At 36.6% G+C, this 27,889-nt stretch overlaps 2 protein-coding genes across 2 annotated transcripts; one reads left to right on the plus strand and one right to left on the minus strand.

Annotated features, from left to right (window-relative positions):
• Nucleotides 1-383: 383 nt before the first annotated feature.
• On the minus strand, nt 384-19,573 carry KPNA5 (karyopherin subunit alpha 5). The gene is made up of 14 exons (XM_027454662.3): nt 19,422-19,573; nt 18,015-18,148; nt 15,506-15,607; nt 15,324-15,423; nt 14,450-14,544; nt 13,637-13,768; nt 12,685-12,773; nt 11,736-11,835; nt 9,994-10,157; nt 8,859-8,937; nt 7,718-7,843; nt 6,852-6,979; nt 5,811-5,989; nt 384-3,992 (listed from the first exon to the last, which is right to left on the minus strand). Exons 1-14 carry the CDS (start codon nt 19,423-19,425, stop codon nt 3,805-3,807), a joined length of 1,620 nt encoding a protein of 539 aa, XP_027310463.2. The 5' UTR covers nt 19,426-19,573; the 3' UTR covers nt 384-3,804.
• On the plus strand, nt 19,542-27,854 carry ZUP1 (zinc finger containing ubiquitin peptidase 1). Its single transcript, XM_027454667.3, has 9 exons — nt 19,542-19,820; nt 21,003-21,119; nt 22,233-22,342; nt 23,130-23,298; nt 23,731-23,919; nt 24,272-24,440; nt 25,130-25,281; nt 25,627-25,847; nt 27,035-27,854. The coding sequence occupies exons 1-9, from the start codon at nt 19,649-19,651 to the stop codon at nt 27,080-27,082; spliced, it is 1,347 nt and encodes a 448-aa protein (XP_027310468.2). The 5' UTR covers nt 19,542-19,648; the 3' UTR covers nt 27,083-27,854.
• The last annotated feature ends 35 nt before the right edge of the window (nt 27,855-27,889 follow it).

Consider the following 27,889-nt stretch of genomic DNA (forward strand, 5'->3'; position numbering starts at 1 on the left):
CATGCAATTCTAAGTACATAACAAATTTATCAGCCAGAGCATTTCAAGTTTTATATACTGAAGGGAGATTTGGGTAAGTGAGGGTAAGGGAAACAGATTGGTAATCCCATGATTTCTCAAGTCCTTACAAAATTCATGAGAATTCCCACAAGTGGTCGGTTCTGCATGTGAAGACAGGGCTGTGACTATCATATAAGCATGTGTTTAAATATGTTTTGTAAATATCTAACCAAGAAGGTTTCTGTCTGGTGGTACTACATAGCTTTACAGTGCAGAAAACAGCCACTTTGAATTCATTTGCCTCAATGTTGTATTCAAAATTGCATTTTTTTTCCTAGTTTAAGAAGCCGCATTTATTAAAACATTAAATAAATACAATAAACTTCTGCAAAATAGGTTTTATTGTTTTCTGTATGGTATTTGGAGATTTAACATTCCATAATATTGCATACTACTCATGTGTTTTGTTACAGTAATGGGCCTTTGGCCTGGATTTAAAGATGCACTATTACTATCTGAAGTCAATACAGGTATTTCAGTTTCTACACATTATATGAAGATCTTGTGCTGTAAGTAACTAAAATATCTCATTTGAAATTTCAGTGAACTCTTGAGGTCGAAGTTAAACTTTACATATCAATTGGTAGACCTATTACAAAAGTCCTCAGTTGTAAAATTTCATAACTTTAAACCAACTGAGAAATAATAAGAAAGACAATAGTGCATCTTTTTTATTTTTTTTGAAGACAGACCCGACAATAAATATTTTCCAGTTGCAAACTTGTTCTACAGCTAACTTATTTCTGTGCCAACATTATTACTATTTTCTGATTGCTGCTAGCAACAGTGTTTAAAGCAAATACTAGAAAATTAAAAAGCTGTATGAACCAGTCCTCAGAGAAAAGTGCAATGATGAAGAAATTAGATATGATTCAGTGTATCAAGAGTAGGGAACTGAAAAATAATCTTATGCTTTGCATAGTTGCATAGATTAGCTAGCTGGTATTCACATTTAAGCAGAACAAGTGGTACCCTTTTAATACCGAGACCCCCCAAACCAAAACCCTGGATTTTGAAACAAACTTTGTAAATAATGGGGCACTTCAGTACATCATAAAATGCCCAAATACTCCCCTGCCTCTCCTATTTTCATCTGCTTAGGCAACATCATGTTCACACCCCTACGTGCAAATGACTACACCAGAGCTGTCCGTAAGACATCATCTCTGGCTTTATACTGTTAATTAATGTGCTTTTAAACAAAATATGAAACAAATCCAATGATAAAACAGGAAAGGCCATATTGTATTTTATAGTTTAAAGAATAACTAATGATATATATATATATATATTTAACTTTAGGGTAAAGCAAGTGTTGAGTTTAATTAATGGTTTCATTAGCCAAAGTCCATCAATTTTAGTTCCCTTTTAAACTACTACACTTACATATATCAGAGGCATGAAATATATTTTTCTAAATGCATAAAGTGCAGTCACTAACTGTTCACAGATTAATATACCCACAAAAGTGAAGACATTTTTTCAAAACAAATATAATACTTCATATATCCCCTCCTTAAATTTTCAAGTCTTTTAATCAAGATCTTTATAGTTCAGATTTGGTTTAAGTTAGAGGGGCTTATAAATGTAATGTTTACAGGGTCCTCCAAATAAAAGCAGGCACAGCTGGTTATGTAACATTATCAAAACATGTTTGTTAGACACAATGGAATACCCTGTTACCTGAATAATTTTTATATATTTTTAAACACTAGAAGAGCATTGGAATTTAGCACTTACTAGTAATCCTGGTAGACTTCCATGATCACTACCCTGTACTTTGAACCAATGGGGGGAAGGAAGGTCAGTATATGAAATCCTAAAACTCTAAGAGTAAGAAGGGCACAAATACAATCATCTAACATCTGAAAATTTGGCAGCTGTACTCAGTATTATCACACTACTCAAAATTGTTGTATGCTGTACAAATCTAGGTTTAAAGTGTCATTTGCTAAAATATCTCATTATCCAGAGTTCGTAAAGTAACAGCACTCCTTATATACACACTTCTTACACCTCTAAATTCCAGTAAAAAGACTTTAAAAAGAGGTTTCTTTCCTGCCAGTTACATCTTAATCAAAACGGACCATTAATCTTAAAAAATCCACTTCAAGTCCCACATTCAAATACAATATAGTATATATTGCTGTAACATCAAAGTGAAACGTCTTAGAATCTTAACTTGCACATACAAAAAATCTAAATATAAAATGATACGGTAAATGATATCACCTTGAACACGTATTTTTCAGTGCATTAAGATACTGATTAGTGACAAGCACAGTGCCATAGGATAAGTAATTTGGTGTTTGAATTGCAGCTTTTTATGAAGTATGAAATGCTGCCATATGCCAAAGATTTCACTTAACCCAGGAGTTCGATGTTAATACATTAATTACAGGTAAAGAAACATACATTAGTTAACCCAAAGAATTAATTTCTCCAAATGAGACATACTACTAATATTCCAGAAACACTATATGCAAGTCCAAGCACAGCATACATTTTTCTGTATTCAAAACTGTTGATACCGATATTAGAATTTTGTTTCTTTTAGTGTTTAAACAGCAAACACTGTGTATTGTAGAGCCTAAATATTTAGAATATAGTAACTCCTAGTTAGTTTTGGTGTCCACATACCTAATGCTATTTACAGTACAACAACTTTTCATTCAGCTGGAGTGATTCTCTATTTATTCTTCACCGCAGTATTTCTAACCAAATGAAAACCGACTTATCTAATTGAAAGAGCAATTCAAGTGGCAGTAGCAGTATTTGGTCAAAAACGTAACACCTACTGTCTCAACTTTTAAGAGGCTACTGTTACTAGAAAGGCAAACATTGCAATGTTTCTCAAACTGAAGTGGTGTTTGGCAGGAGACAGCTGTAAACCATCTGCTTTGTATTTCCAGCTTTGCAGATGACCATCTCTGTCATTCATAATTGCAGCATTCTTGTGGTAACTACAGCAACTGCTTTCACAGCAAAGTACTGTATTTGTGGCTAACTTCTAATGCCATTTAGCAGCTTTAGTTACAGAGCACACATCAAATGACAAGCAAGCTCTCCACTGATTCCAATTTGGAAACCTCTGAAACAGTCCTCTTCCCAAATGATTCAGAAATATGTTTGTTATATTGCGTAATTAGCATTATATATATATCTATTATGTCTTTAAATACATTTTATAAATAAATTCCAACAGTGTGTTGTAAAGTAAATAATGTATGAAGTTTCACAATTTAAATAAATATTTTTCACATTCCAATTCAGCTTCTTACAAGCTCATCTTTATTTCATGCCTTAGTTCTGAAGCAAATTTTCGCTCCAATACAAGAGGTAGATTTGATAGACTGGGCAAGTCAGGCCTACTGCCAAAAACGCAACTGTCAGTAACTGTATTGCTGATATGCAGTTTGAGACTACATGAAAGAGTCAGAACCACTGCCTAAAATCCTACTGAGTCTTAGCTTAACAGTTCTTGTTAAATCACATTTAAATGCTTTACTTTAGACATTACTCACAGTTGTTTTCTGTACATATGAGAATGAAAAAAACACAAATACAAAACAAAGAACAGTTGTATCTAACAATATATAAAAGTGCATGAGCTGCTTTCTTCATCTATTTCTGCAAAACATACTCAACTTCTCTAACTTTGGCCATAAAGAAAAGACCTCTAGAAAAAAAATAAACAAAAACCTACAAGTGTTTACATTTTATGCTTGTCTTCACTTTAATAGTTTACAGCTGAAATCCCTCCATTGGAGCCTCCTGCTGTTGGAACACAAACTGCTGTTGACTTTCATCCACCTGAGGTGCAATACTGGAATCCTCTTCTTCAACACCAAAGTAATGCTCTATGAGTTCAAAAGCCTTTTGGTAGATTTCTTGGTTTTCATGCCTCTGAAGAAATTCAATTTTATCAAGTCCTAAATTCAAAACAAAACATTTTCAAAATCTATTTGCTTCAGAAGAATTATGAATGAAAAGGCTAATATGAGTATGAAGACTTAGTGGTGGTACTCACAATAAAATAAAAAGGCAACCCCAAAACCATCTAAATTAATTCAATATCAATGATCTTCACACACAATTGCTTTTTTCCTCTCTCCATTCTTTCTGCCAAGTAATATGTCTTTTCTTCCATGCTAAATGATCCTAATGGATAAATTAAGGAATTTCTTAACCCATGTATTTCTAGGTTTAGTTTTCTGCAGCACCTTCTGCTGTTCAAACTGGTTTTAAAACTAGCAAATGAGTAACAGTTAAGATGAGAAGGCAGCTACTGTATCTATAAAGAAACATTCCTTATGTACAAAGAAAGCAAAATAGGGAGTCAGGATAACACAACTGCTTCCTGTAGCAATTTCCAAAATCCCCATTTCTTTTCTTTTACTCCTGCAGTCTTCCCCAACACTAAATTCTATCTCCTGTTATGGAGGTGTCTCTGGGCACAGCCTGTTACTTTTTTCAAATTTAGTCTATGATTTGAAAATTCTATCTTTTCCAAAGACTTATCATTTGCAAGCTAGAGGGAATAACCTCTGCTCTGCTGGCAGAAAAGTGCCTGGAGTTGAGTTAGGTTAGGACTCAGAACTCCTTTCTAGCTGTTTAAGATAACTCAGTTTTCATTTATGTTGGATTAGGAAGAGCTTGTAAGAAACCCTTCCAATGACAACAGAGGACAAAGAAATAAGGGTGATGTCATCAGCTGTTTCCCCTACTGAACTTGTTCTACTCTACAGTTTCAGTTGCCTACTCAACTAACAACAAAAAAAGGAACTAGACATTCAATAGGTGAAGTTTTGAACAGACTCAAGAACTTGACAAGAATAAATTCCTTTAAACTCTCCAATACTTATTCCTCTTATACATTAGATTGCAAAAGTATGTTCTTTGGGTATGCATGATTTTAGAAATACAACTCCTTAACAGGGAATTCAGATTTACTGGTTACTTTGCAGAAAAATTAGTACTATCTAGTCAGATGTAACATAGCATCAGCTATTAACTGTTCTAGCTGACTGAAACACAAACACCTGCCAATTCCTTTCTTGTCAGAAACTACAAGAAGATAAGCCTCCATAAATAATGCTGGATTCATTAGGAGCCAGTTTTAACATAAATTTTGTTAAATCAGCAGTATCCAGTCATTAAATTCTACAAATGCAATTTTAGTTTTGATAATCTGCTTTTAATATGCAGTTTAACTCCAAGTCTTAAAAAAACAACAAACAAAACAACAGAAAAACGTACTTCCACAAAAAAACAGAAACTTAATTTTATCATCTGAAGTGGATTCTTGCTATTACTGATATTTACTACACTAAGAAGTTGTTGACTTTGTGAAGAAGTAAAACAAACTTTGATCTCGCATCCCTATTGGTAATGAAACTACCAGACAGGATTATATACTAAACTATATTTTGGGATTGTGTGATAGTTTTGCAAACCATGGCTCCAATAGACTAGAAAACCTACCTGTTCGTTAAATATTTCTGAGAATGTTTCACTTAAGGCACATTTCAGAAACTGACTGCAGACAAAGATACCTTAACATTTTCTGTATTTAATCACTTTTCCCACCATGCTGTTATTATTTTTTCAGTCATTTAATGTCCACTTATGCTTGAAAAGAAGAAATATTACATTAAACTCACCTACAAATTTCAAAATGGTTCATAAGGGATTTAGAATCCAAAATATAGAAATTTAGGTGTGCAGTTTTAAAGTAAGTAATTTCTTACCATATGCTTCCTCTATAAGGGCACAATAAGGATTAATGCCCATTCCATTTTGCTTAGACTCCTGCTCTCCAAGACGCAGAATATTTTCAAGTCCATTCAAAGCCACCTGTACTATTTTTGAATCCATCACAGTCAGGAGGTCACAAAGAGGCTTGGTACAACCTAGTGCTACCAAATACCTTTAGAACAGCAGAAGAACAGAAGGGGTTAGGGGAGGTGGGGGAAGGAGGACTGATAAACTAGTACTTTTATTCTGATATACTACTCTCACACACATTAGTTATTATTTTGTCAAAAAAAAAAAAAAGTCTGAAATAAAAATTTTCTAAAACCTTAGTCTGAAATACAATTAATACTCTATCCTAATGGGAAAATTTGATATGCATATTCGTAACTGGGCTTTCAGGCTTTTAAATTTTAATATTTTATACTGTCATTTCAAAATGAACTACTGATTCAAATTGTTCAGTATGTTAATGGCATTCAGAGAAACTAGAGAGCATTTTATTCCAGTTATTCAAGAAATCCACTCTTTGTAGTATTTTTAATAGCCACAGAGAGTAGAATTTTAATTAAACTCCATTTTGGAAAAAACATATGTATCTGCTTTAATGTAACATTGACAGTGACTTTAGAGAGTGCAAAGAAACCACTAAATTTGCTGAAGCCTCTCCACAGAGAGATGCAATCCAACTGCATAAGTTTTCTAAACAACTCTCCCAAGGCTTTCAATTTCCAAACACTGAAACTGTTCATTAACTGTTGAAATTGTGTCTGACAACATAATACAAACTCTATAAAATAACTTCATGAAGGCTTTAGGCATAACACCCCTGAAACCAAATGGCTTCAATCAATTTATCAATTCTACTGCATATATTCTACTTATCTTTCTGAGCTTCTAGGTGATTGTCAATGTTCACAGAGCTTCAAGAAATTAGTTTGCAGGTTTTTCTTGCTCTTTTTTGTTAGGATTCAATTGCAGAAAAAAAATGCCTCAGAAAAGGTACTTAGGCAGAAAAAAAACATACACAATCTTACCTAATCTGTTCAGGAGTTCCTCCTGATGTTGCATTAGTTATGGCCCATGCTGCTTCTTTTCTGGTGCGAAATTCAGCTTTCTGAAGAATTTCAATCAATATTGGAAAAATATTTGCATCTATAACAGCCTAAGAGATAAAATGAGGGTGTTTAATAATAATTAGTAAAGATTGAGTATACAAAGAGCAAGAAGATCAATACCCTCACTACAGAAGCCAGTAATGCCTCTTCATAGCAAAAGAAACACTGTTTTGTTAAAAGGCACCACACTAATTAGAAATGCTAAACCGAAATTCTAACTACTCTAACATTGCAATTTGTTGGCTTCTCTCTGGTGAACAGTTGATGACCTTTTTACTGGATAGACCTGTTGAAAAATCATGTAACGTAAGCTCTAAATCTGAGTTTTTGAATTGGAGATCAAGCTTCACTTGATCTCAGCAAAAGTTTGGCCATTTTATTCAGGTTTGTCATCTCCATAGAAAAGACCATTTCTGTAATTGGAGACTGTATAACATTTTCATCTCTAATTCAAGGAGAATTAAAAAAAATCATACTGAAATGTATTCCAATTCTGATTTCTCATTTTTGTCAAACAGAACCTTTTTTTCCAGGAAATTCCAGACACCTAGAGAAACAGGCAGGATTTCATAGTTAATGACAAGGTAATTCAGTACTGGTGACACTGTCCAATTTCAGCTAAATGCTCAACATTTCCTAATAGGTGGAATTGGTAGAATTGTCCTTTTCACACAAACTAGTCCAGTGAAACGTTCCAATCTTTTTTTTTTTTTTAAAAGTAAAATTGCTTATTACTTTAATAACAGGTATATTACAATGTATAACAATACATTTACAAGCTATACCTGAATCTGAGCTCTATTTCCTGCAGTAATATTAGAAACAGTCCAGCAGGCTTCTTTCCGAATAGATTCCTTGGGACTACTAAGCAAGTGCAAGAGACAGGGTAATGCAGAGCAGTTCAGAATCACCTAGAAAAATTTGAGAATTGAAAATTGTTTTGTATGTATATGCATATATAAATCACATTATGGATAACTTCATAAGAAATGTATTTTGCAACACATTTACACTACTTAGAAATATGAAAGATAACATCCTGCAAAATTAAAATGCTCAATATGGTAGCATTTAAATAGACAATCCAATTGGATAGATAAATTGGAAAGAATGCCCTCAAATAAGTTAACACCAGAAGAATAAAGACAGGAAGGCTATGTAAGGCTGCTTAAGACTTGAGTATCAACTTTTACACCACAAAGAACTGTAAAGTTTATTTGTTTAGTTGCTTGCTCACTTGTTTTTAAAGCAACAGATATTTTCTATTTAAGTCTTTAGTGAAGTCCACTCCCAAAGAGCTTAAAATAAATTATGTAATTAACTGATTTCATTATTTACCCTCTACTCTAGTACAAGCCTTTTAAGCACAATTTTCTTCAAAACAGGATCTTAATTTTCCTGCATAGCTTCAAGCTCAATTCTGTTTTTTTAGGATTAAAAAATAAATATTTACAACAAATTGCATCAGTCGGTTTGTCATACAAATAGATACCATGTATCATACATACAAATTCAAGGACAAATCAAGTATGAGTATTGCTTCCAAAAACCGAGAACTCTGACTGCATTTGAATACTTGAAAAAGGGAATTAGAATAGAAAAGTGAATCCCAACTAAGGGAAAAAAGTTCTTTTCCTTATCAGCGGAAATCAGCATTCAATGTTGCATACAGAAATGAAGTAATCTGCTGCATACAGTGCTGTAAGAAAATGTTCATTCTTGCAGTAATTTAATGATTAAAATACCAGTTCAAACTGACTGCCAAATTAACAGCATAGATTTAGACAGAGTTTCCTTCACTGATGCACACAAATAGCTGTATTAGGTGTGTATTTTATTGCAAGCTTTTAAAAAAATAATTTATACAAAGATTTGTAACCATTTTTCTTCCTGCCAACTCATTTTTCTTTAATGAATTAGTCTTACCTGTGTTTGAATATCATCTCCCGTAACAATATTTCCAACTGCTCTTAATGCAGGGGATACCACCTTGTAATCATTATGCCTGGAGAGAAATATTGCTTGGTATTACCAAGTGCTACAGCATAATTTTGCATTTTCAGTGAACAAATGTTTACTTCAGGTACTAAATTTTTAGTTATAGAGAGAACAGCATTATTTTGTCCTATTTAACCAAGTTTAAGAAATGCAACCAAATGCTGGTTGAAAGAAAGGGCACCCCTATGCAATGCCAAAACAGAGTAATCTGTCTGTCCAACAGACTCACTTCACCCATCTCAATTATTGAATACAATACTGGAACCTGCATCATCCACAGAAAGTGTATACTAAAACTTAGCAGTCTTTTGTAAGAGAACTTTCCCCTTTTGTAAGTCAATAACCTTAGAAGCCAGTATCTGAAGCTCCCATTCCCACATTCAAGTATATGGTATGTAGGGGAAGAAAACCTATTCAGCTGTCCTACAGCATCTACATGAGAGAAAGCAACCTCACCCTCTCTTGAGAGTTGTACAAATGAGCTTTTCACAGGGAATTGTGCTAAACTGTCAGTGTTGGGAACTACCATCTCTGACCTACTCTGTAGTCCCCATGTAAACACAGGAACTTAGTCTCCCTTTCTAGGAAAATAACGAACCATAAAACAAACATACTGGAATAGTTCAAAAGCAGCCCAAGCCTGCCTCTGGACTTTGTGAGTTGAAAAATTCTTTCAACTACATCTCCTAGAAAGGTAAGGAAACAAAATGTAACAACATAAAAAAACTTGAGCTGAGAAATTTAGTTACAATTAAAGCTTCATCTTCAGTTGTCACCTTCCTATTCTTCCACATAAGTGAAATTATGTAGAAGAATTATTTATATATTTTTTTGAAATATAAAAGACTACTTTAGAGAAAGCATTTTTCATTGTTTCATTGATTCCTGGCAAATTTCCAGGAGTCAAGAAACCTAGCAAGCAAGTGAAAAGGTGTCAGACTGAAATCAAGCTCATTATGCCTCATGAAACAAATTCAAACTATAAGTGAAAAAACAAAACTAAGTTTGAATTCCTTAATATTAACATCGCTATAGGACAGTTAATGGTGAAGAGGGGACTTACATCAACAACTCCACCAATCTTCGACACACTCCAGAATCAATAACAGCTTGGATTTTATCATTAGGTCCATCTGAAAGGTAAGAGAGGGCCCAGCAAGCATCTGCTAATACATCCGGGTCACTGCTAAACAACAGTCTTGATAAAACATTTAAGCAAGGAGCAACCTAGATTAAAGAAAAATGTTGCAAAATTCAGTGTTTTATATTTTTAATCTTTCAGAGAACATTCTGAAAAGGAATAACTCTGCAAAACTATTTACTGCCAAAGCACATGAGTTCAATAATGAACTAGGACCTAGGTGAAACACATCCTGATTAAACGAGATAACCAAATCAAATTGGTGGATTGGCTAAGTTTTTATTAAAAGACTACTTATTTTTATACCTAATGTAGTATCTATGTAATTGCACAGCTTAAAACAAAACCTGCTTTTACATGTAACTAGATGATCGGGAATTACTGATCCTTTTTTAAAATCACTTGGAGAATAGAAATTCACAAGAACAATGCTTTTTGATATAGAAGTACTAGCGGTTATTTGTAATAACCGGTTTACAGTTGTTTTAACATAAAGAATCTCAGAGTAAAATCAACATTCACTGGAATAAATCAAATAAGCTATGGCTAACCTCATTTCAACTGTTAGCCCTGACCCTCATGTCCTCCATACAAACATATGGAGCAAACTGAACCAGACCATCTTACTATCAGTTGAAACCTGACATGTTTTAGCTATACAGATGAATCTCACAATCTCACACTTTGTAGAACTTAATTCTTTACCTTGCCTTGGTTATACAATTCAGCCTCCTTTATGTGTCCAGCTGGTGCTATTGAAGTTATTCTTACTAGCAGCTACCCACAGGCTATCCTTTTTCCAACAAGGTTAAAAAGGTTTAAGCAGCAAGAAACCTTGCTTTTTTGCTACTGGAACAAAATACTACTTACAGATATAAAAACTGGGTAGAGCAATAGTGAGGTGATTAATTGACATCAGAGATCTCCCTTCCTGTTAACCTCTCTCCAAGAATTTTTAAGTAGCAATAACAGTAATCACTATTCCCTAACTTTCAGCACGTTCTCTCCAAATTACCTTTAATGAGTATTTAATATTGGCCTAATCTACCATAATATCCAATGTTCAATTCCATCTTATATTGTCATTAACATTACCAGAAGTTAATTTCATACTCAAAATAAGAAGCTAATACCTCTACTAGTCTTTACATTACTGCCTTCCTAACTGGAGAGAGGTGGAAGTGGAGAGCATATAGGCAAATGACCTCTATCATAGCAGTCTGAATTAATTCAATTTTCTGCTCTGTGACTACAAGAGAAACCTTATTTCTGCAGCATGAACTCACATCTTATTAAACAACCATAAAATTAATAAAGAAGAAAAGCTTGAGTTATAACTCACACCCTGTAAAAAGTTCTGGAGAAAACACAGCTCAAAGGGGTTTGGTCCTCGCTGAATTACTTGTCCATCATTTCATAGCAATGAATGACTACCTGCATCTGACTAAGTAAGATCTCAGGCTTTTAAGTAGTTTGATTTTTTTTTGCCTGACAGGTGTCAAAGTAGTTGATTTTGTGCAGATACAAGAGATGGTCAAGACTGTGTGATCACATTGAAGAGATAAAATCAAGTCTATCTCAAAACTCAAAGATTGTGTCTAACAACATATTACAAATGTAAATCTTCATTTTTCTGATTTCTTGAAATGAGTACTTCATTATACCTTACTGAAGTCTGGAGGTGGATTCTTTCCTCTACAGAGATTTGAGAGCGCCCAGACCGCATTTCTAGTTGTTGTAAGACGATTTGAATTTGTTAACAGTCTGTCAAAGAGATGTAATATTAATTAAAAATAAATAAATAGTCACTTTTCATTGAAAAAGTTACGTCTTTTTCTCTTCTATTATTACCAACAATGCCTCATAACAGGAAAAAAATCCTATTATTTTTGAAAAATCCTATTAGTTTTACTGTTTTTGCTGAATAGACTGTGAAAGATTCAATACCTGAAAAATCAGGTTCACTTTCAGATACATATCAAATTGTTTGAAATCTTTAAACCCTTAAGTCTTTGAGGAAGATAATTACGTTATTTTAAGCTATTTTACAAATGTTTTATAGTATTTCAAGCAAGAATAAGTTGAAGAGTATTTGTGTTGGGTGAAGTTCTTCCCTGCGATGAAGCTCCTTTACATCCCATTATAAGTGCACAGTAAATACTGGAACAATAATTCTAGTGAAACCTTCTGGTGTAAGAACTAGTCCACACAGGTCATCTCAACAACCAAATGGACAGCAAGACCGGAGCTTGGAGCTACTGGACAAGAGTAGGGAAGGCAGGGAGGATAGCCTACTGCACAACCAGCTGGAATCACAGAAACATACGTATGACTTAAACCACCTCTCTCCCAGTCTATATATCCAGAACTCTGAAATTTCAGAGTTCCACACATCACAGAAACTTCATACTTGTGATAGAAAACTATTCTCTTTTTGCAGATATTTGAAACCTTCTAGTCACAGATGAATTAAAGATATACATGAAGCTCAGATAATCCAAAATGTTAGGCTCATAGAAATAAAACGAGAAATATTCTCAATTTAGCAAAAACCTTAAAGTTTTAAGTTGAAGTTTAGCATTACCCATACCAGTAACAATTTAAAATACTTACTCCAAGAGTGGTGGTAATATTCCACAGTTTAAAACAAAGTCTCTGCATTCTGCATTATCACCAGCAATGTTACCAAGAGCCCACACTGCCTTAAAAAGTAAAGCATCCAAGTGAGTTTATACATGCTTGCAAAATCAACATTTACAGATAGTCTAAGTATTTTTATAGTAAATGCTTTGGCATCATGAAAGTCTGCAGTATCACTCTGACTATAAAATTTCAGAAGACTACTGATTTATATATGACTTTGTGTAAGTTCAGAAAAAATTACCTACACTTGAAGTTATACTTTCAAGAAAACAGTCTTCTGTTCTGAAAGTACACTGATTTAGATGCTTTTCAATAAAAAAACATATATAAAACCTTTTAAATAGTTACATTTGCTCACTATGCATTCACTGATGTACTAAAGCTGGCTCAAAGCTGCATACAATGTTTAAGGAATAAAAAGAAAAGTTAAATCACTAACATAAATTTTCAAACATTCCAAACGCATGCTAAATAAAAGCCAGTAAGTTGCAGCCTCTCTTAAACATAAAAAGAAATAAAGAAAAACAAACAAGCCAAAAAAAAAACAGATTAATGAAGACTGTAAAACAACAAGGTAGAAGGATATAGGAAATTAAGCTGCATGGAAACTTAGACAAAATCCACAAACATTGTTTTCTACTACATTTTTTGTATTTTCGTGTTTTAGATCCTCTCAGCCTATAAATAGCACAAGAAGTGAGGTGCTTTTCAAAGTATTCAGTAACATAAAATAAAAAACAGGTTCAAAGGGACTTGAAAGAAACAGGGAAAAAATAGCATGAGGGAAAAAAATACACTGAATGTGAATTCCTATCTTTCTGGAGCCAGATCAGTAAAATGGAACTCAAGACCTCTTTAACCAGACAAAAAAAGATTCATAAATTAATTTTATAGTTACAAAACACTGAAAGGAAACAGTTACCTGCTCCTGGACATCTTCATGTTCTGAACTAAGCAACTTAATAAAAATTGGAACAGCTCCAGTTTCAATTACGACTTTGGTGTGCAGAAAAGTTCCAGAGGCTATGTTTGTCAAAGCCCAAGCTGCTTCAAACTGTTGAGCAGAAAGAATACTATCTCAAACAACTCAGAATAAAAAAGAATAAGTTCACTGAAAACAGTTTGACATGAGAGTTGCAGAGGTGACTTTTCCAACTTTTTTCCTTTCCACTGAAATGCGGTTATTACTATTATTTTCTTCTATGGAAACTACCATAATCTTTACCGACTGGCACAAATTCCTTTTGTTTATGCTACATACAGTTGAATTATTTGTTCTAATATCCATGAGCACCATGCCTAAGTGCCATTTAGCTGGCTAACAGAAATAGGTAGTTACGCCTATCACACGTTATTTAATTTTCTTCTAAGAGTTTAGTCTTTTGGTTTCATGTATTTTTACAGCTAAAATTTCACAAAAGAAAAAAGGTACTATGCTATAACCAAAACATAAAGCAGATTCCATTCACACATCAATGCTGATGCTCTCAATACACCGCTCTCTTGAACAAAGACTGTTTCCCACATCCAAGAATTTGACCAGCTGAATACATCACCCTAAAGACTACTGTGAAATTCACAAGTTGGGCCACAATTTCAGTGGCAATAATTAACACTTCAGACAACTAAAACTTACAGCTTGGATATATAAAAATAATTTAATTATGCTTTCCAAAACTGTTCTGGGCATTTCTAATCCCATTCTGAACCACAAATTAGTACTAGCCAAACTCACCTGCAGTGTGTAATTCTCATTCCTCTCTAGAAATTTCACAAATCTCTGTACTACTCCTGGTTTTTGGATGACTTCATCTATGGGTGGATTAGGTTCTAGATTACAAAAATACATATTTGCGTAAGTCTAATGGAAAAGACCACAGACATTATTTTTCCAGTACGACACAAAGCAAGAATACGATTCTCAGGAAGTTCTTACCATAAACGTTAAGCAATCATTTTAATCTCAAAAGAGAGAACTAAATTTTTGGCTTCAGAAGACTGCTGGATCATCTCCATGAAGTGCTATAATTCGGTAAACACCCTATTGTGTATAATAATAGTAACACACACAATTACCCATTGGCATGTTAGTAGCTTGTTACAACACTGTTCCTTCAATCAGGAACTCAGATCAGCAGTTACTGTTACATACTACTTTATATGAACAAACATACCCTTGTACAGCAGACTGTACAAATACCAGCATTACAGGCTGCTGGTCTATTTAATGTCTTGAATTTCAAGAACAACAAAGTTAACACCATTCTTTGACAGGCATATCACTTTTACCCCCTCATATACAGAACTAGAATCAGAAACTCAATCACTGAGACAAGCACTCTAAGTACTGTTAGTGTGCAGTTTGTTACTGCCCTGGACACTTTAATCAAAACATCCTTGCTTTTGTTACTTTGCCTGAAAAATTTAACATTAGAATAATGAAGTCTTTTGTATTTAGCCATTAGGTTTGAATGGATTTGTTAATGTTTTGCTATGAACACTTGAAGCATCAGCAAACTGTTTTAAAGAGAAACAAAAATACATGTTAACTGATTCTATATGACTAGCATTCATAACAACATAGAAATAAAAAAGAAATGTTTACATACCTTTAGATAGCAATTTTCTGAATTTCTGAGTTGCTGTGAGCTGCTGATCAGGATCATCTGAGAAAATCATCTGCACCATATCTACTGTAATAACTTCTTCCTAGAAATGAAAGGAGGACTTCTTAGGTCTAGCACTAAGCACATAAACAGCTAATATTCTAAACATATTCTAGAGTAATTACCTCTGGAATAGGTACAGTAGAACTGACATCAGGATCCTGAATTGGACTTTCTACCATAGATTCTTCATTTCCCGGGAGAGAAACATTTCGGCGTTTAAACAACTGAACAAAGAAAAAAATGTTGGGAATATATCAAAACTTAGCATAGAAAGGGTACTGATGACATACTTGAGCAAATGTTTTCACCAATATTAGCCGAAGCGTTTCAACTACTCACCTTCCCAATCATCCATGCAAACGGTTGAGTACAGTAAAGTTTGAAGAACAGAAAGGAGAAAAACACTACTACACATAAACAGCACTGTAAGCCTCCAGGGAAACCCTCAAGTTCTTTTTTAATTAGAAAAGATCTATAAATGTCTCAACTGTAGGAAAAAGAATCATAGAACATCCCAAGTTGGAAAGGACCCACAAGGATCATAGAGCCCAACTCCTGGTAGACACAGGTCTTCCCAAAAATTCAGACCATATAACTAAGAGCATAGTCCAAATGCTTCTTTAATTCCGGCAAGCAAGATGCAGGTCTTCCATTGTATTATCCCTTATAATTCAGCATTTGTATTTAAGCAGAAAATAGTATTCCACAAGCTACTTAGTTCGTAGGCTGAAATCATCAACACAGAGCCACAGTCTATGTTTCAGCACACCTCATTCTGTTAAAGGGGGGAAAGTCTAAACTTTATGTACCTATGTACCTACATCTAGCACACAGTTTTACAAAAAATAAAACACTTCTAATATAGTTGGAGGAAAACATGGTATAATTTCAAGGTGAACTTTCGAATTATGTAACCTTAAATGTTTTGTGTGTCCAAAAATCACTTTGGCTTCATGAACTGACTATGCTTAAAATACATACCTGCACTTTAGTGTTTAACAGGCTATACTTAATGAGTGCCTCATCATTTTCTGGCACGCAAACATAGCATTCATTACCCTGTTTTCTTCCAGAAACCAAACCTATTTATTATTTGGTTTAGTCTTGAATCCACTACTACACTTATAGTCTGTAATAATCAACAATTCTAAGACTATGATGTTGGTATCCTTAAAAAATAAACATGAGAATCCATGGAGTGTCTCAGATTTCACCTCTAAGCATAATGGTGAAACCTCCTACTAAGTTCTGAAGAACATTTTGTCCTGAAAGTTGTCTATAGATATCTACATTTCGGCTGTCACATATGCCCAAAATTGAGTAAGCAGCTCCATGTTTACATCTAGCCATACAAACAGGAACCTAAAACAAAGCATTAACTCCCTCATTCAACACATTTCTGGATTGGGCACAAACCTAGGCACTAAACAACTGCAGAATCCTGGACACAAACAAGTTTTAATTACATTTAAATCCACAAATGGAAGAAGAAACAATATTCCTCTTTTTAGAGGACCAGCTGGTCTTTCTAACATTCAGCAATGACGAGCCAGATCCTGCTTGAAACATATAAACTGTTTTTTGTTTAGGAACATGGCCTATCTACAATTTATAACTTTTACTGGAGCAAAACAATCTCTTTTCCCTGCATAAACTTGTTCCCGACAGTGCAAAAACTGCTGACAACACTAGTCTAACAATTAAGATTAAGGTATTCTCACTGTTACAAAAACCAGCATGGGAAACAACCCCTGTAGTTATATATAAAATTTAACTATGTAGTACTTATTACAAAATACACAAAACTTTCACCAGAAGGTGCAATTCAGATGAATTCATTCACAGGTAAATACTCTGGTAGGATTCTACTTCCTTTTCTTACCTCTCTGACCCAACTAATACAAATTCTTTTTCCAAGCAGTAGCACCACTCTCCCAGGAGAAAAGTAAGCATTCCCGCCTCAGAGGAGACTGTAGATCAGTGCCTGGGACACTCTCTAGGTGTTGGGAGACACAAGTCTGCCACTTTAGACCAAGCAGAAAAACAAACTGTATTCCTTACTTTCCAGACAACAAACTACTAAACATTTTGGAAAAGGAACTACCACCAACCATAACACTATACAATGCTCCATGCACTCGGATCACTAACAATTCAGTAAGGACAGCTGCAAATATTAGAAAAAAGAGTCTAGAGACCGCTATTTGTTGGCTACTTTACTAGGCTACTGATAACAGCTCTTGAGCAACCTGAAGTACAGCTTCAAAGATGAAAGCTCCCCTCACCCCTAGCACTACATCTTTGGCCCGAACTCTAGAACGGAATCCAGCTTTTCTGATCCTTATTAGATACAAGGGTATCTTTCAGCCCAGTCCTACACATCTAAACCTAGATTAGAGATTAAATTTAAGCCACAGGTATCTCCTCGTGTGCCCTTGTGATTTAAAAGGGCCTCTGCTCACTGTTTTTGCTCTTTGATCCAACTGAGAGGTACCTGGTGCTCCCCAAGATTGCACAGAAAACCTCATGCTTTGGATTCTGCTTCACACGAAGAATCTAGTCAAGGCCTTTCACATATGTGAATTTAACTTCACAAGCACTTAACAGTCAACAGTTCATGGAGGTGCTTACCTGTTCTTCCCTTTTCTGTTTCCGAAGCTGGATTCCTTCCTCTTCTCTTCGTCTGCGCATTTCTTGAGGATTAAGTGCATTATTCTTGTAGCTTTTCATTCTGAAGTTATCCTTCCCCGGGCTTGACATGTTGTCTATTAAAGAGAAAGAATTACTTCAAGAGGACAACAAGAAAGCAAACCTTCCATCTCCTGTGCTACAAAAGTATCTAACAACTCTTATATGTACACCTGTAGCTGTTGGCGATATCCAGTTCATCAACAAAAATCTCCAAGAGAGAATTCAGAGAAAAATCTTTGCCTAGACAGTCATTTCTAAACTGCAGATTAAATTGCAGGTCATCTCAGCGATCAGACACTTCGTTAAAGGGCATAACCTAGTGCCAAATGAAGTTGCTGATCTTATGAGCAAACTGTAAATTTTTACACAGGAAAAGCAAAAACACTATTTTGCTGAATTTTGACATAGATTTGAAGGAACTGTCAGCAAGTACAAGAGCTTGTTTTCCCCTCTCAGAAAGTAGACATCAAGTGTATTCAAAAATAAGGACAAATCCTAGAAGAAAACCTGCAGTAATTACTGCTTCATTTAACATCCCACTGCACTGCTTCCTTTTTTTTTTTTTTAATGCCAATTGCACAAACACAAAGCAGGATCTAAAGGTTATGCTAAGTCTCCTTTTAATCTGTATACAGAAAAAACTCTGCAGAAAAAAAGGGGATCAGTAGCACCCAGAAAGGCATACCCTTTTCAATTTTAAGTTAAAAAAAAAAAAAATTGACTCATTTTAATTAACATCTCTTTTGATGTGTAAAGAGGATGGGAATCTGCCCATCATTTCAGACGCATCAGTTGTGGAAAGATAAAAGTGATACAACGTGATCTGTCACCGAAATGATCAAACTGACTGAAAAAAAAGGTTGTTAATAACCCAGTGCTAATTTTCAAAGCTAGAACCGTAGCCTTCATCTGAGGAATAATTAACTGTCAAAAACATGGTTCAAGACTCCAAGCAAACTCAGTCGTATGAAATTCTTGATGAAATTCTTTCACAACAAGACCACACGCAGAAGAACACCTTAACTACGCTTCTAGAGCTGTGCCACACGTCAACTTCCACAATGAGGTTTGTCTTTTTATTTGCAATAGCAGCAGCACCGAGGGCTGCTTAGTAACAAACACAGGCTGGAAACAGGCCCTCAGCCCCCACCCCCCCCCACCTGTCGCGCACCACCCCGTTACCGGCCCGACCCCCCCGGCCGAGCCCAGCTCCCTCAGCCCGCTGCCCTCTCCCCTCCCCTCACAGCAGCCTCCGACCCCTAACCAGCAGGACGCCCGCGCCGTGCCGGGGGCGCACAGCGGCTACCGCAGCCCCCCATCGCCGTGAGGCGGTGGCCGGGGACTCACCCATCGAGGCGCAGCCGCTCGGCGCCCGCCGCCTCCACGGGAGAAACGGCGCCCGGCTCCCGGCGTAAGATGGCGGCCGCCGCCCCGCCCGGGGGCGGGCCCCGCCGCTCCCAGCAGCCTCGGCGGGAGGAGGAGGAGGAGGAGGAGAAGGAGGTGGCGGCCGGCTCGGCTGCCCCGCTGGGGAATGGCGGCGGCGGTCCCTGTGAGGCGCTGAGGCGGCGGCTGCCATGTTGGTGTGCGACGGCTGCGGGCGGGCGCTGCCCTGCGAGGCGGCGCGGCGGCATCCCCGCTGCTCGCCCTGCCAGCGGCTCTGGCGCCACTCGGCAGCGGCCCGGCCGGAGGCGGCGGGGAGGGAGCCGGGAGCGCACGGGTGGAGGCTGCTGGGTGCCCCCGCGGCGGGTGAGCGGCGGAGGGGATGGGGGGGACCCGCTGAGGGAGGGGGCGGTGGTCGTGAGGGTTGGGCATCGCCCCCGAAGCCGGCTGGGTGCTGGGGTGCCTGCAGTGCCTGCCGCGCTGGTCGGCATAATGCAGGCTTTGAATAAGTTAGTTAAGCACATACGAATTTCTCTTTTCAAAATATCTGTATTAAGGGTGGTTATTTGTTTTTTTAAACGTACGTAATGCATTCATGTCGGTTCCTGAAACACTCGGAGTGTTACACAGAATGTTGCAGGTGAGCTCAGGTTATTAAAACATCAAATTCCCTCCCAGCCAGTCATGAGCTTTTCGCTTGGGCGAATGTTCTCCAGAACAAGTTAACATAAGCACGTTACATCCTGCGTTTTGTGAATTTAAGAAAGTGGAAGTGACTCAAAAAGAGAGCACTGAAGATGGGGTTGGCTTTGTCTCGGTGCTGACCAGTGACAGACAGGATGGCAGGCTGTGAGTGAAATACAGGAAACACCAGTTAAACTCAGGAACACTTCTTACTGTGAGAGTGGCCAGTCACTGGAACAAGTTGTCCAACAGTGTTGTGGTGTTTCTGTTGTTGAAGTTACTTGAAAAGTGACTGGAAAAGGCTCTGAGTACCTGAACCTGTCTGGCTTGACCCTGATCTGAGGGGCTAAATGATCTCCAGAAGTTCTTTTGAGCCTAAACTGTTCTATGGTACTCTTCAATAATAATACAAAAACTGCAGGAGGAAAACCCAGGCAGAGTAACGAGGAATTACAACTTTATTTTACTTTACTTAACCATTATCACGCAAACGTTAAATTTTTGTAAGCAAGTATTCTTCCATCAACAGCACAGATCTTTGTATTAAAGATCTGACAATTCAGACTAGGCATTTCTTAATAACAATATTATAAGGACTGTGGTAAGTTAAATGGGATAAAACTTGATTAATAGAAGGAAAAGGTTTTCAGGCTTGTCAGGTATTTATGAGTTGTAAAATGGTTAACAATAATAGCTGTTTAGCATGTGCTGCCTTTCTGTGAGGAATTTCAATGGCAACATAAAATTTCTTAATGTATTTTTATTTTAGACTGTATATATCAGTCGGGGGATGATTCTCTCTCAAAAAGAAAACCACACAAAACCAGGAATTGCATTAAGCAAGAAACTGCATTTCTTTTTTAGACACGGGAAATGGTGAACAGCTATACGAATGTCCCATATGCAGTCTTACCTGTACAAACCTTCAGTTTCTTGAAGAACATGTGGATTTACACCTAGAGGAACATAGCTTTTCAGAAGGTATGTGAAAGGATACAAGCTTGATAATCTTTGAAAGCATTTGCAGTATTTGCATGTTGCAGTATAGAATTTCATACAAAATGTAGAGTAAGCGTTTCTATAAAAAGAGAATTGAATACACCCACAATGAAATTTATACTAAGTATTATTGCTTGCCCAAGTACTCTACATATGCAGAAATATGTCTATCCATGCTTGTTAAATAAGTTCACTATGTGTTAAACAAAACTGAAACTTAGAGCGGAAAATATGTAAAAGATAGCAGTATTACATATATTTTCCTAGCTCTGTTGGAGGATTATGTACATATTTCCCAGAGAAGTTGTGTCTGTCCCATCCTTGGAAAGTGTTCAAGGCTTGATTGGGTGGGGTTTTGAGCAACCTGGTCTGGTGGGAGGCATCCCTGCCCATGGCAGGGAGTTGGAATTAGATGGTCTAAAGGTCCCTTCCAACCTAAACCATTCAGTCATTCAGTGATCCTATGGTACAGGGTTTAGACTGGTAAATGTCCATGTAAAGAGTTTAAAATCTATACCTTTTGATAACGTCTTTTTTTTTTTTTTTTTTTTTACTCAATTCTTTACTCCAAATGTTCATGCTTGTTCAACAGTCATAGTGATAAGGTAAAGGAATCAAAATAAGTTTGCCTTATAGTAATGGCTAATAGTAATCTAGAAATTCCTTACCCAGTCCTCTGAACCTGTTTCTTTTGTCACTGCATTACGAGGTTGCTAACAGCAATCCTAGAAGCTAATAGGTCTGTGATGTTCAGGAAACTAGGATTTCTTGCTAATAATTAAGTGAAACATAGTAAACAAAAGTTTTACTAATAGTAGAGGTGTTACTTGAACTATTTGTCAAGCAACAGCACCGTGACTCTGCATACATTTTGTGGAAGTCAGGAGTCTGAGTCTTAGTAGACTGAATGTTGTCAGTCCTGTTTAGTATTCCTTGCTAATAGCTCAATACAGTGTGGGATCCCTCTCTGAAAAGTAGTGCCTAGTTGGCCTTGTTTATGTCTGCTTAGAAAAGAATCTTTAAATAAATGATCCATCAAAGCATTATTAACCTCCTGATCAAGTCCTCTGTTCTTGAATCGTTACTCTTGAATAGGTGGAAACATGAGAGATCTAGAACTGGCTCAACAGCTCCAACATGAAGAAGATAAACAGCAGAGGCTCGAAGAAGAAAAGCGGGAGAAGGAAGAATTTAAAAAGCTACAGGTACCGTAATGTTTCAAAATGGCAAAATGTTGAAGAGATGTGCCATTAGAAGCTGATCATGTTGAATTTGTTATGTTTTGTTTCCTGGATTACATGAAAATAAGAATGCACAGGTGTGACCTAGTAATGCCAGTCAGGCTGACTGTGCTGAAGTGTTGGTGCAGGAGTGGCCTGCAGGCAAATTCTCAGCAACCCTGATCTTGGCACTGGTGTGGGGCATGCCTGCCTCAAGCTACTTGACTTTACTGCTACCCTGGGCCAGGTGCTACCTGTGTGTGTTGCACTGCTCTCACCAGGCACCCTGCCACCCCATACTGCATCCCACCCAGCTCTAGTGCTCTGCCTTTTGGCACAGCCTGGAGTATATTACCTGGCAGAGTACCTGAGGTCTTGAGCATCCTGGCTGTCCTCTTTCTGGACACCATCATCTGCTTTAGTGAGTGCCCCACCACTAGATTCCCTCTGTCTCCTACCTGACAGCACTGATAGCATCGGTTTCTGCACTTGCTACCTTCTGGTAATTGACTGCCTCTGCCAATGGCTGTCAGCTCAAGGGGGAGCAGGGAGATGTGTCTGCTCTTCCAGGTATAGCTGTCCTAACTCTGCATTTCTAGTCAGGAGTGAAGCTTGGCTTTCAGCTCTAAGAGGTTATAAATCTGAAGATCTTATGTCTCAGTGTTCACTGTTTTTCGTTGTTACTGATGCAACTGGTGCATGCAGCCTCTTGCATCGTTAAACATGAATTTTAAAAATGTGCTTTTAGTCATGAACGTTCTATCCCTAACAGAGGCAGTATGGCTTGGATAGTTCTGGAGGCTACAAGCAACAATTCCTAAAGAACATGGAAAGGGAAGTTGATAGAGGAAGGATGCACCCTTTTGAATATCACAAGAGAAAAGCTGACATGATGGAAAGTTTGGCTGTTGGTATAGATGATGGGAAAACAAAAACCTCAGGTACAAATGCATTTCAGCAACTAAGCATGTAGCTTAGTCAATGCGTTTGATGACCAAAGCAGTTTTTAACAAAGTATTTCAATACTTAGGATTAGAATTAGGATGCAAATAATATTAATCTGTGACAACTTAGTTTAATAATTTAATTTAAGTTTGACATATTCTTAATCCTTTATCGAACCTGAAGACTTGTGGAACCTTGGAAGCAAGTTAAGAGCCCAAATGCAATATGTATCAGAAGTTGAAAATCTCTTACTGAATGAGGGTTGTCTTTGGGAATATGCTTGTTTGCTACTTAGTACCTTTTGCTTCCTAACCTAATTTAGCTGTTAAAATTCATAGCCACTTTTTATATTGTGTTTCAGTTAGTTGTAATCTGTTTCCGGAAAAGTGATGTTTTTTTACAGATAAACTTTATATTTGTTCTTCTAGGAGTAATTGAAGCATTGTGCAAGTACTATCAGAATGAAAACAAAGATGTGAGACGTGTTTGGCTTTCAGCAGGAGTAGATCACTTCCACTCATCTTTGGGTGACAAAGGCTGGGGTTGTGGTTACAGGAATTTCCAAATGCTCCTTTCCTCACTGCTGCAAAACAGCTTGTATAATGACTGCTTGAGAGGTATTAATCAGAATCCTGACTACTTGTTTTGCACGTCTTCAGTGACAACCTATTGATCTGTGTTTTACTTTTTCATTTATACAAGGCTTACTAGTGGCATACCCATTGGGATACCCATTTTTATACCATTTAATGCGTATCCCATTAAATGTTTCCTGTAACACTAAACCATACCATGAAAAGAATCAAAGGCATGACTATTGGCAAGGCATTATGTGGCCGAAGCTTAACCTTTGGGTTTTTTGGGGGGGTTATCTTTGTAACGTCAATTAGCTCTTACAAAAGAGGCTGGATGGGTTTGATGGACTATTTCAGTAACTGTTGCTACAGTTCAAAAGCTTTTCTGTTTCAGATACTGCACTAATTCCTAGTATACCGAAGATTCAGTCCATGATTGAAGATGCCTGGAAAGAAGGCTTTGATCCTCATGGGGCATCTCACTTCAACAACAGATTACGTGGTTCCAAGGCATGGATAGGAGCATGTGAAATTTATTCACTGTTAACCAGTCTCAGGATAAAGTAAGTATTACTTTTTCTGATGTTGTTTTTAAGTGATAATTAAGCATATATCTTTTAAGGGTCAGAATTAAGGTAAGAATTAAGCTATTAAGCAGAAGCCATCGTAGTGGTTTTATATTTAAACTGCCTATAAGTGAATAAGATTTAGTGCAGTGTGAAAAGTTGTGTAAATACTTACACAGATACATAAATTGAATAACTGTTTTGGTCATTGAGACTTGGTGAGGAATTGTGCCACATAAGCTTTTAATCAATATTTGATTTTATGCCTAATTTCGCTCCAGGTTTAGTCTCAAGAAGAATCTGAATTTCAGCTAGTCACTTCACGTATTTAGAATTCTTAATTTGGCTCTGTGCTGTAATTCTACAAAAATCAAATGTTATTAATTTTGGCAGACTTCATAAGCTTATTAGGCTTATTAGAGTCGAATAATTCTTTGCCACTGAGTAAATACTGTGGTCTTGAACAGTGCATACTGCATTGCTTTGTACTTATATATTTTCTATGCCTGTATTTAATTAAAAAAAAAAAAGTGACAATTACCACTTGATGCCTGCAATTACTGTTGTTTACAAAACATTTTTGGTGTAGGAGGAAGGGACTAAAGTGAAATTTAAAACAAAAACAACAACAAAAAAACCAACCTGCTTCAAATTTATCTGTTGCTTTTATTTTAAATGTTTTATAGGTGTCAAATTATTGACTTTCACAAACCGACTGGTCCAGCGGGTACGCACCCTCGTTTGTTTGAGTGGATTTTGCGTTACTATTCTACAGATAATGAAGGTGCTACAAAGGTAGTGTGTACTTCCAGACCGCCTATCTACTTGCAGCATCAAGGTCAGCATCACAGTATACTGGTTTCTTACTATCCTCTATCTTCACCTATATGTGCTGCAATTCAGAGCAGCATCATATGTTCCATCTTCATTTAATTGAAGGCCTAGCTTTATTTTCTGTTAAACTTCTAGGAAGTAAATGTAACGTTAAAAAGCTTGTATTTTTACTGATGGAAAAGCTGTGTGTGAGCAGGATCTCAGCATGTTGACGTCTGCTCTACACTTAAAATTACCTTATTAAATTTCAAGTATTATGCTCCTTGATTTGAAAATAAATAGTATGCTACAAACAAGTAAATTGGATTTTATGTGTGTCTAAAATACTGAAAATCTGTTTTGAAATTAGGTCACAGTCGTACTGTTGTTGGAATAGAAGAGAAGAAAAATAAAACCTTATGTTTACTACTGTTTGACCCGGGATGTCCTTCTCAAGAAATGCAGAAACTCTTAAAACAAAGCACCGATGGTACTGGTCTCAAACTACTTCGGAGATTTGTGGGTGGCTTAAAAGAAAAGCAGTACCAGATAGTTGCTGTAGATGGCATCCTCACACTGGAAGAGAAAACAGTAAGTATTTCAGGAAATAGTTTTTGTAAGAAAACGTCCAAGAACCTGCATCTCCTCTTTCAGACTCAAGTGTGTGTGTGGTCACATGGTGATTTGTTTTCACCTATTCAGTTTCCTCATTCTTTGTTTCCTCTACTTTCTGCATGTTCTCCGTTAATTGAGTAATCATTAGGATATCCAGAACAGAACAATTTTGCATGTAAAGGGGTGCTACCTTGATATAACTGACAGCTCAGAAATCTCTTATGAAGCTTACACTTGTTTGCCTATGTAAATTAAGCATTTTTTTTGCATTTTTTGTAGTATTCTAAATAGCTTATCATAGGCATATAAGTTACATGCAGAGCATTCATAGTACAAAAGTACATTCAGGGTGTTTCTATTTCAACTTTATAAAGCTGTGTGACATCTATCAGTATTTGATAATTGAAGAAAAAGGCACATGGATACTGAAGCCTAACCACTCAATGTCTCTTCATCTTGGGTACTAGAACTAGCACGTTCTGCTTTCTAAGAGTAGTTAGAATGTAAAGTATTCAACATGCAGCTCTGATTACCTTAATATGTTCAAGCTGTCAACATTTGTTATAAATCCTGTCTAGATGATTCACATTGGGCATTGTAAGTTCTTTGGACCTTGAAATTCTTTCAGTTGAATGTCAGATGTAATCTTTTTCTTAAGTTTCCACTGCCCTACATTAAAATATTGATTTGCTGGATCTGTGTTCTGACTCCGTGGTGTCTTATGCACACTATTCAGCATCTCCAAACTTCAGGACAGACTTTATGTGTAAATTATGAAATAACTGTTGTCTGAGTCACCTGCTGAAGTGTCTTTAACAGCTGTATATTGAAATGAGACATTATCTAAGTGCTTCCTGTCTGTGAACATGTCAGAAATAGCAGCAAGACACACGCTCTCTCTTACCCTTACTGGCAAAAGCATTAGAATTCAGGTCACTGTAATTAAGGAAGTGTGTCTTGTAGGGTTGGGTGTTTCTTAATTCCAAAGGTTTGATTTAAATTTTAAAATTGTATTTGTTTTGAGTTTTATCTAGAAAAGTCACAGATGAAATATAACCTCTTATATGTTAGTAAGCTTTTCAAATTAATGGTTTAAAATGGTGTAATAGTTCATTAAACTGTTCTCTCTCCTTTCTCACTCCCCTACCTACACTTTTTTTTAGGCTCTCTGCCATGCTTCTCGGGTCTTAACATCAGAGAAGATTCCTTAAAGGATGCCTTTACTACCTCTTCCAGGAATCTGTTGGATGTGAAATATTAAATGGGTGGACTGTGACCCTAACTTAACATTTTCTAGACTTAAATTATGCCCTGAACTAAGTTTCAGGGGCCCTGGAAAAGCACAACACTGGCGTTAACCTGTAGTTTTGATCTTCAGTCAAAACACTTCTGTCCAGATGAATCTGTAACTCTTCAGTTTTAGTTCTTACCTTAGTAGAAAACTGGGTATTTTCTTAGTTGCTTAAATTGCAAATTAATACCCACCTTCCTGTACCAAACTATTTAGCATAGTTCACTGTCAATAAGTAGTGGGTAAACATACCTTTTTTTAAAAAGCTACCTTTTTTTTGGAGTGCCTGTTGAAATTTACCTCTGTAAATATATTTATACCACCTCTATGGCTAATGCTCCATCTCTTACAAAATTTGATCAAATATCTATTACATCCTCTGCAATTTCTCCTGCAACTACTTGCAAAGTACAGAGACAGTTCGCTGACTTCACGTGGCATGGTTTGTTCCACGAGGGATTAATTTGCTACTGCACTTCTTTTTAATTAGCTGGCTTCTCTACATGCACCACCTGTAAACACAAACGTGCTTATGAGGTGGGTCAGTGTTAGTGTGGGGCATGAGACCGAAGACAGTGGTGTCCAAAGTGTGGGGTGTGTGTGGTCCAGGGGTGTGTGCAAGACAAACCGCAGGGGCGTGGAAAGAAAGTATTTTTTGTACTGTGAATAAATAAAATACTTTTTTTAAAAAACATTGTTTATTTTGTCCTTTTTTGGTTATAATTTC

Source organism: Anas platyrhynchos, chromosome 3 (genome assembly GCF_047663525.1).
Source record: "Anas platyrhynchos isolate ZD024472 breed Pekin duck chromosome 3, IASCAAS_PekinDuck_T2T, whole genome shotgun sequence".
In the NCBI taxonomy this organism is placed as follows: Eukaryota; Metazoa; Chordata; class Aves; order Anseriformes; family Anatidae; genus Anas; species Anas platyrhynchos.

Bases quoted from the DNA above. Each gene is read 5' to 3' on its own strand.
- KPNA5 (XM_027454662.3), bottom strand. The intron at 14,545-15,323 runs GTATGTAAACAT...TTTGTAATCTAG, and splicing joins CAGAAAATTGCTATCTAAAG to AACCTAATCCACCCATAGAT. The intron at 8,938-9,993 runs GTAAGTCCCCTC...ATTTCTCTCCAG, and splicing joins AGATTGGTGGAGTTGTTGAT to GCATAATGATTACAAGGTGG.
- ZUP1 (XM_027454667.3), top strand. From the start codon at position 19,649: ATGTTGGTGTGCGACGGCTGCGGGCGGGCGCTGCCCTGCGAGGCGGCG. The intron at 23,920-24,271 runs GTATTAATCAGA...TTTCTGTTTCAG, and splicing joins GTATAATGACTGCTTGAGAG to ATACTGCACTAATTCCTAGT. The intron at 25,282-25,626 runs GTCAGCATCACA...TTTTGAAATTAG, and splicing joins TATCTACTTGCAGCATCAAG to GTCACAGTCGTACTGTTGTT.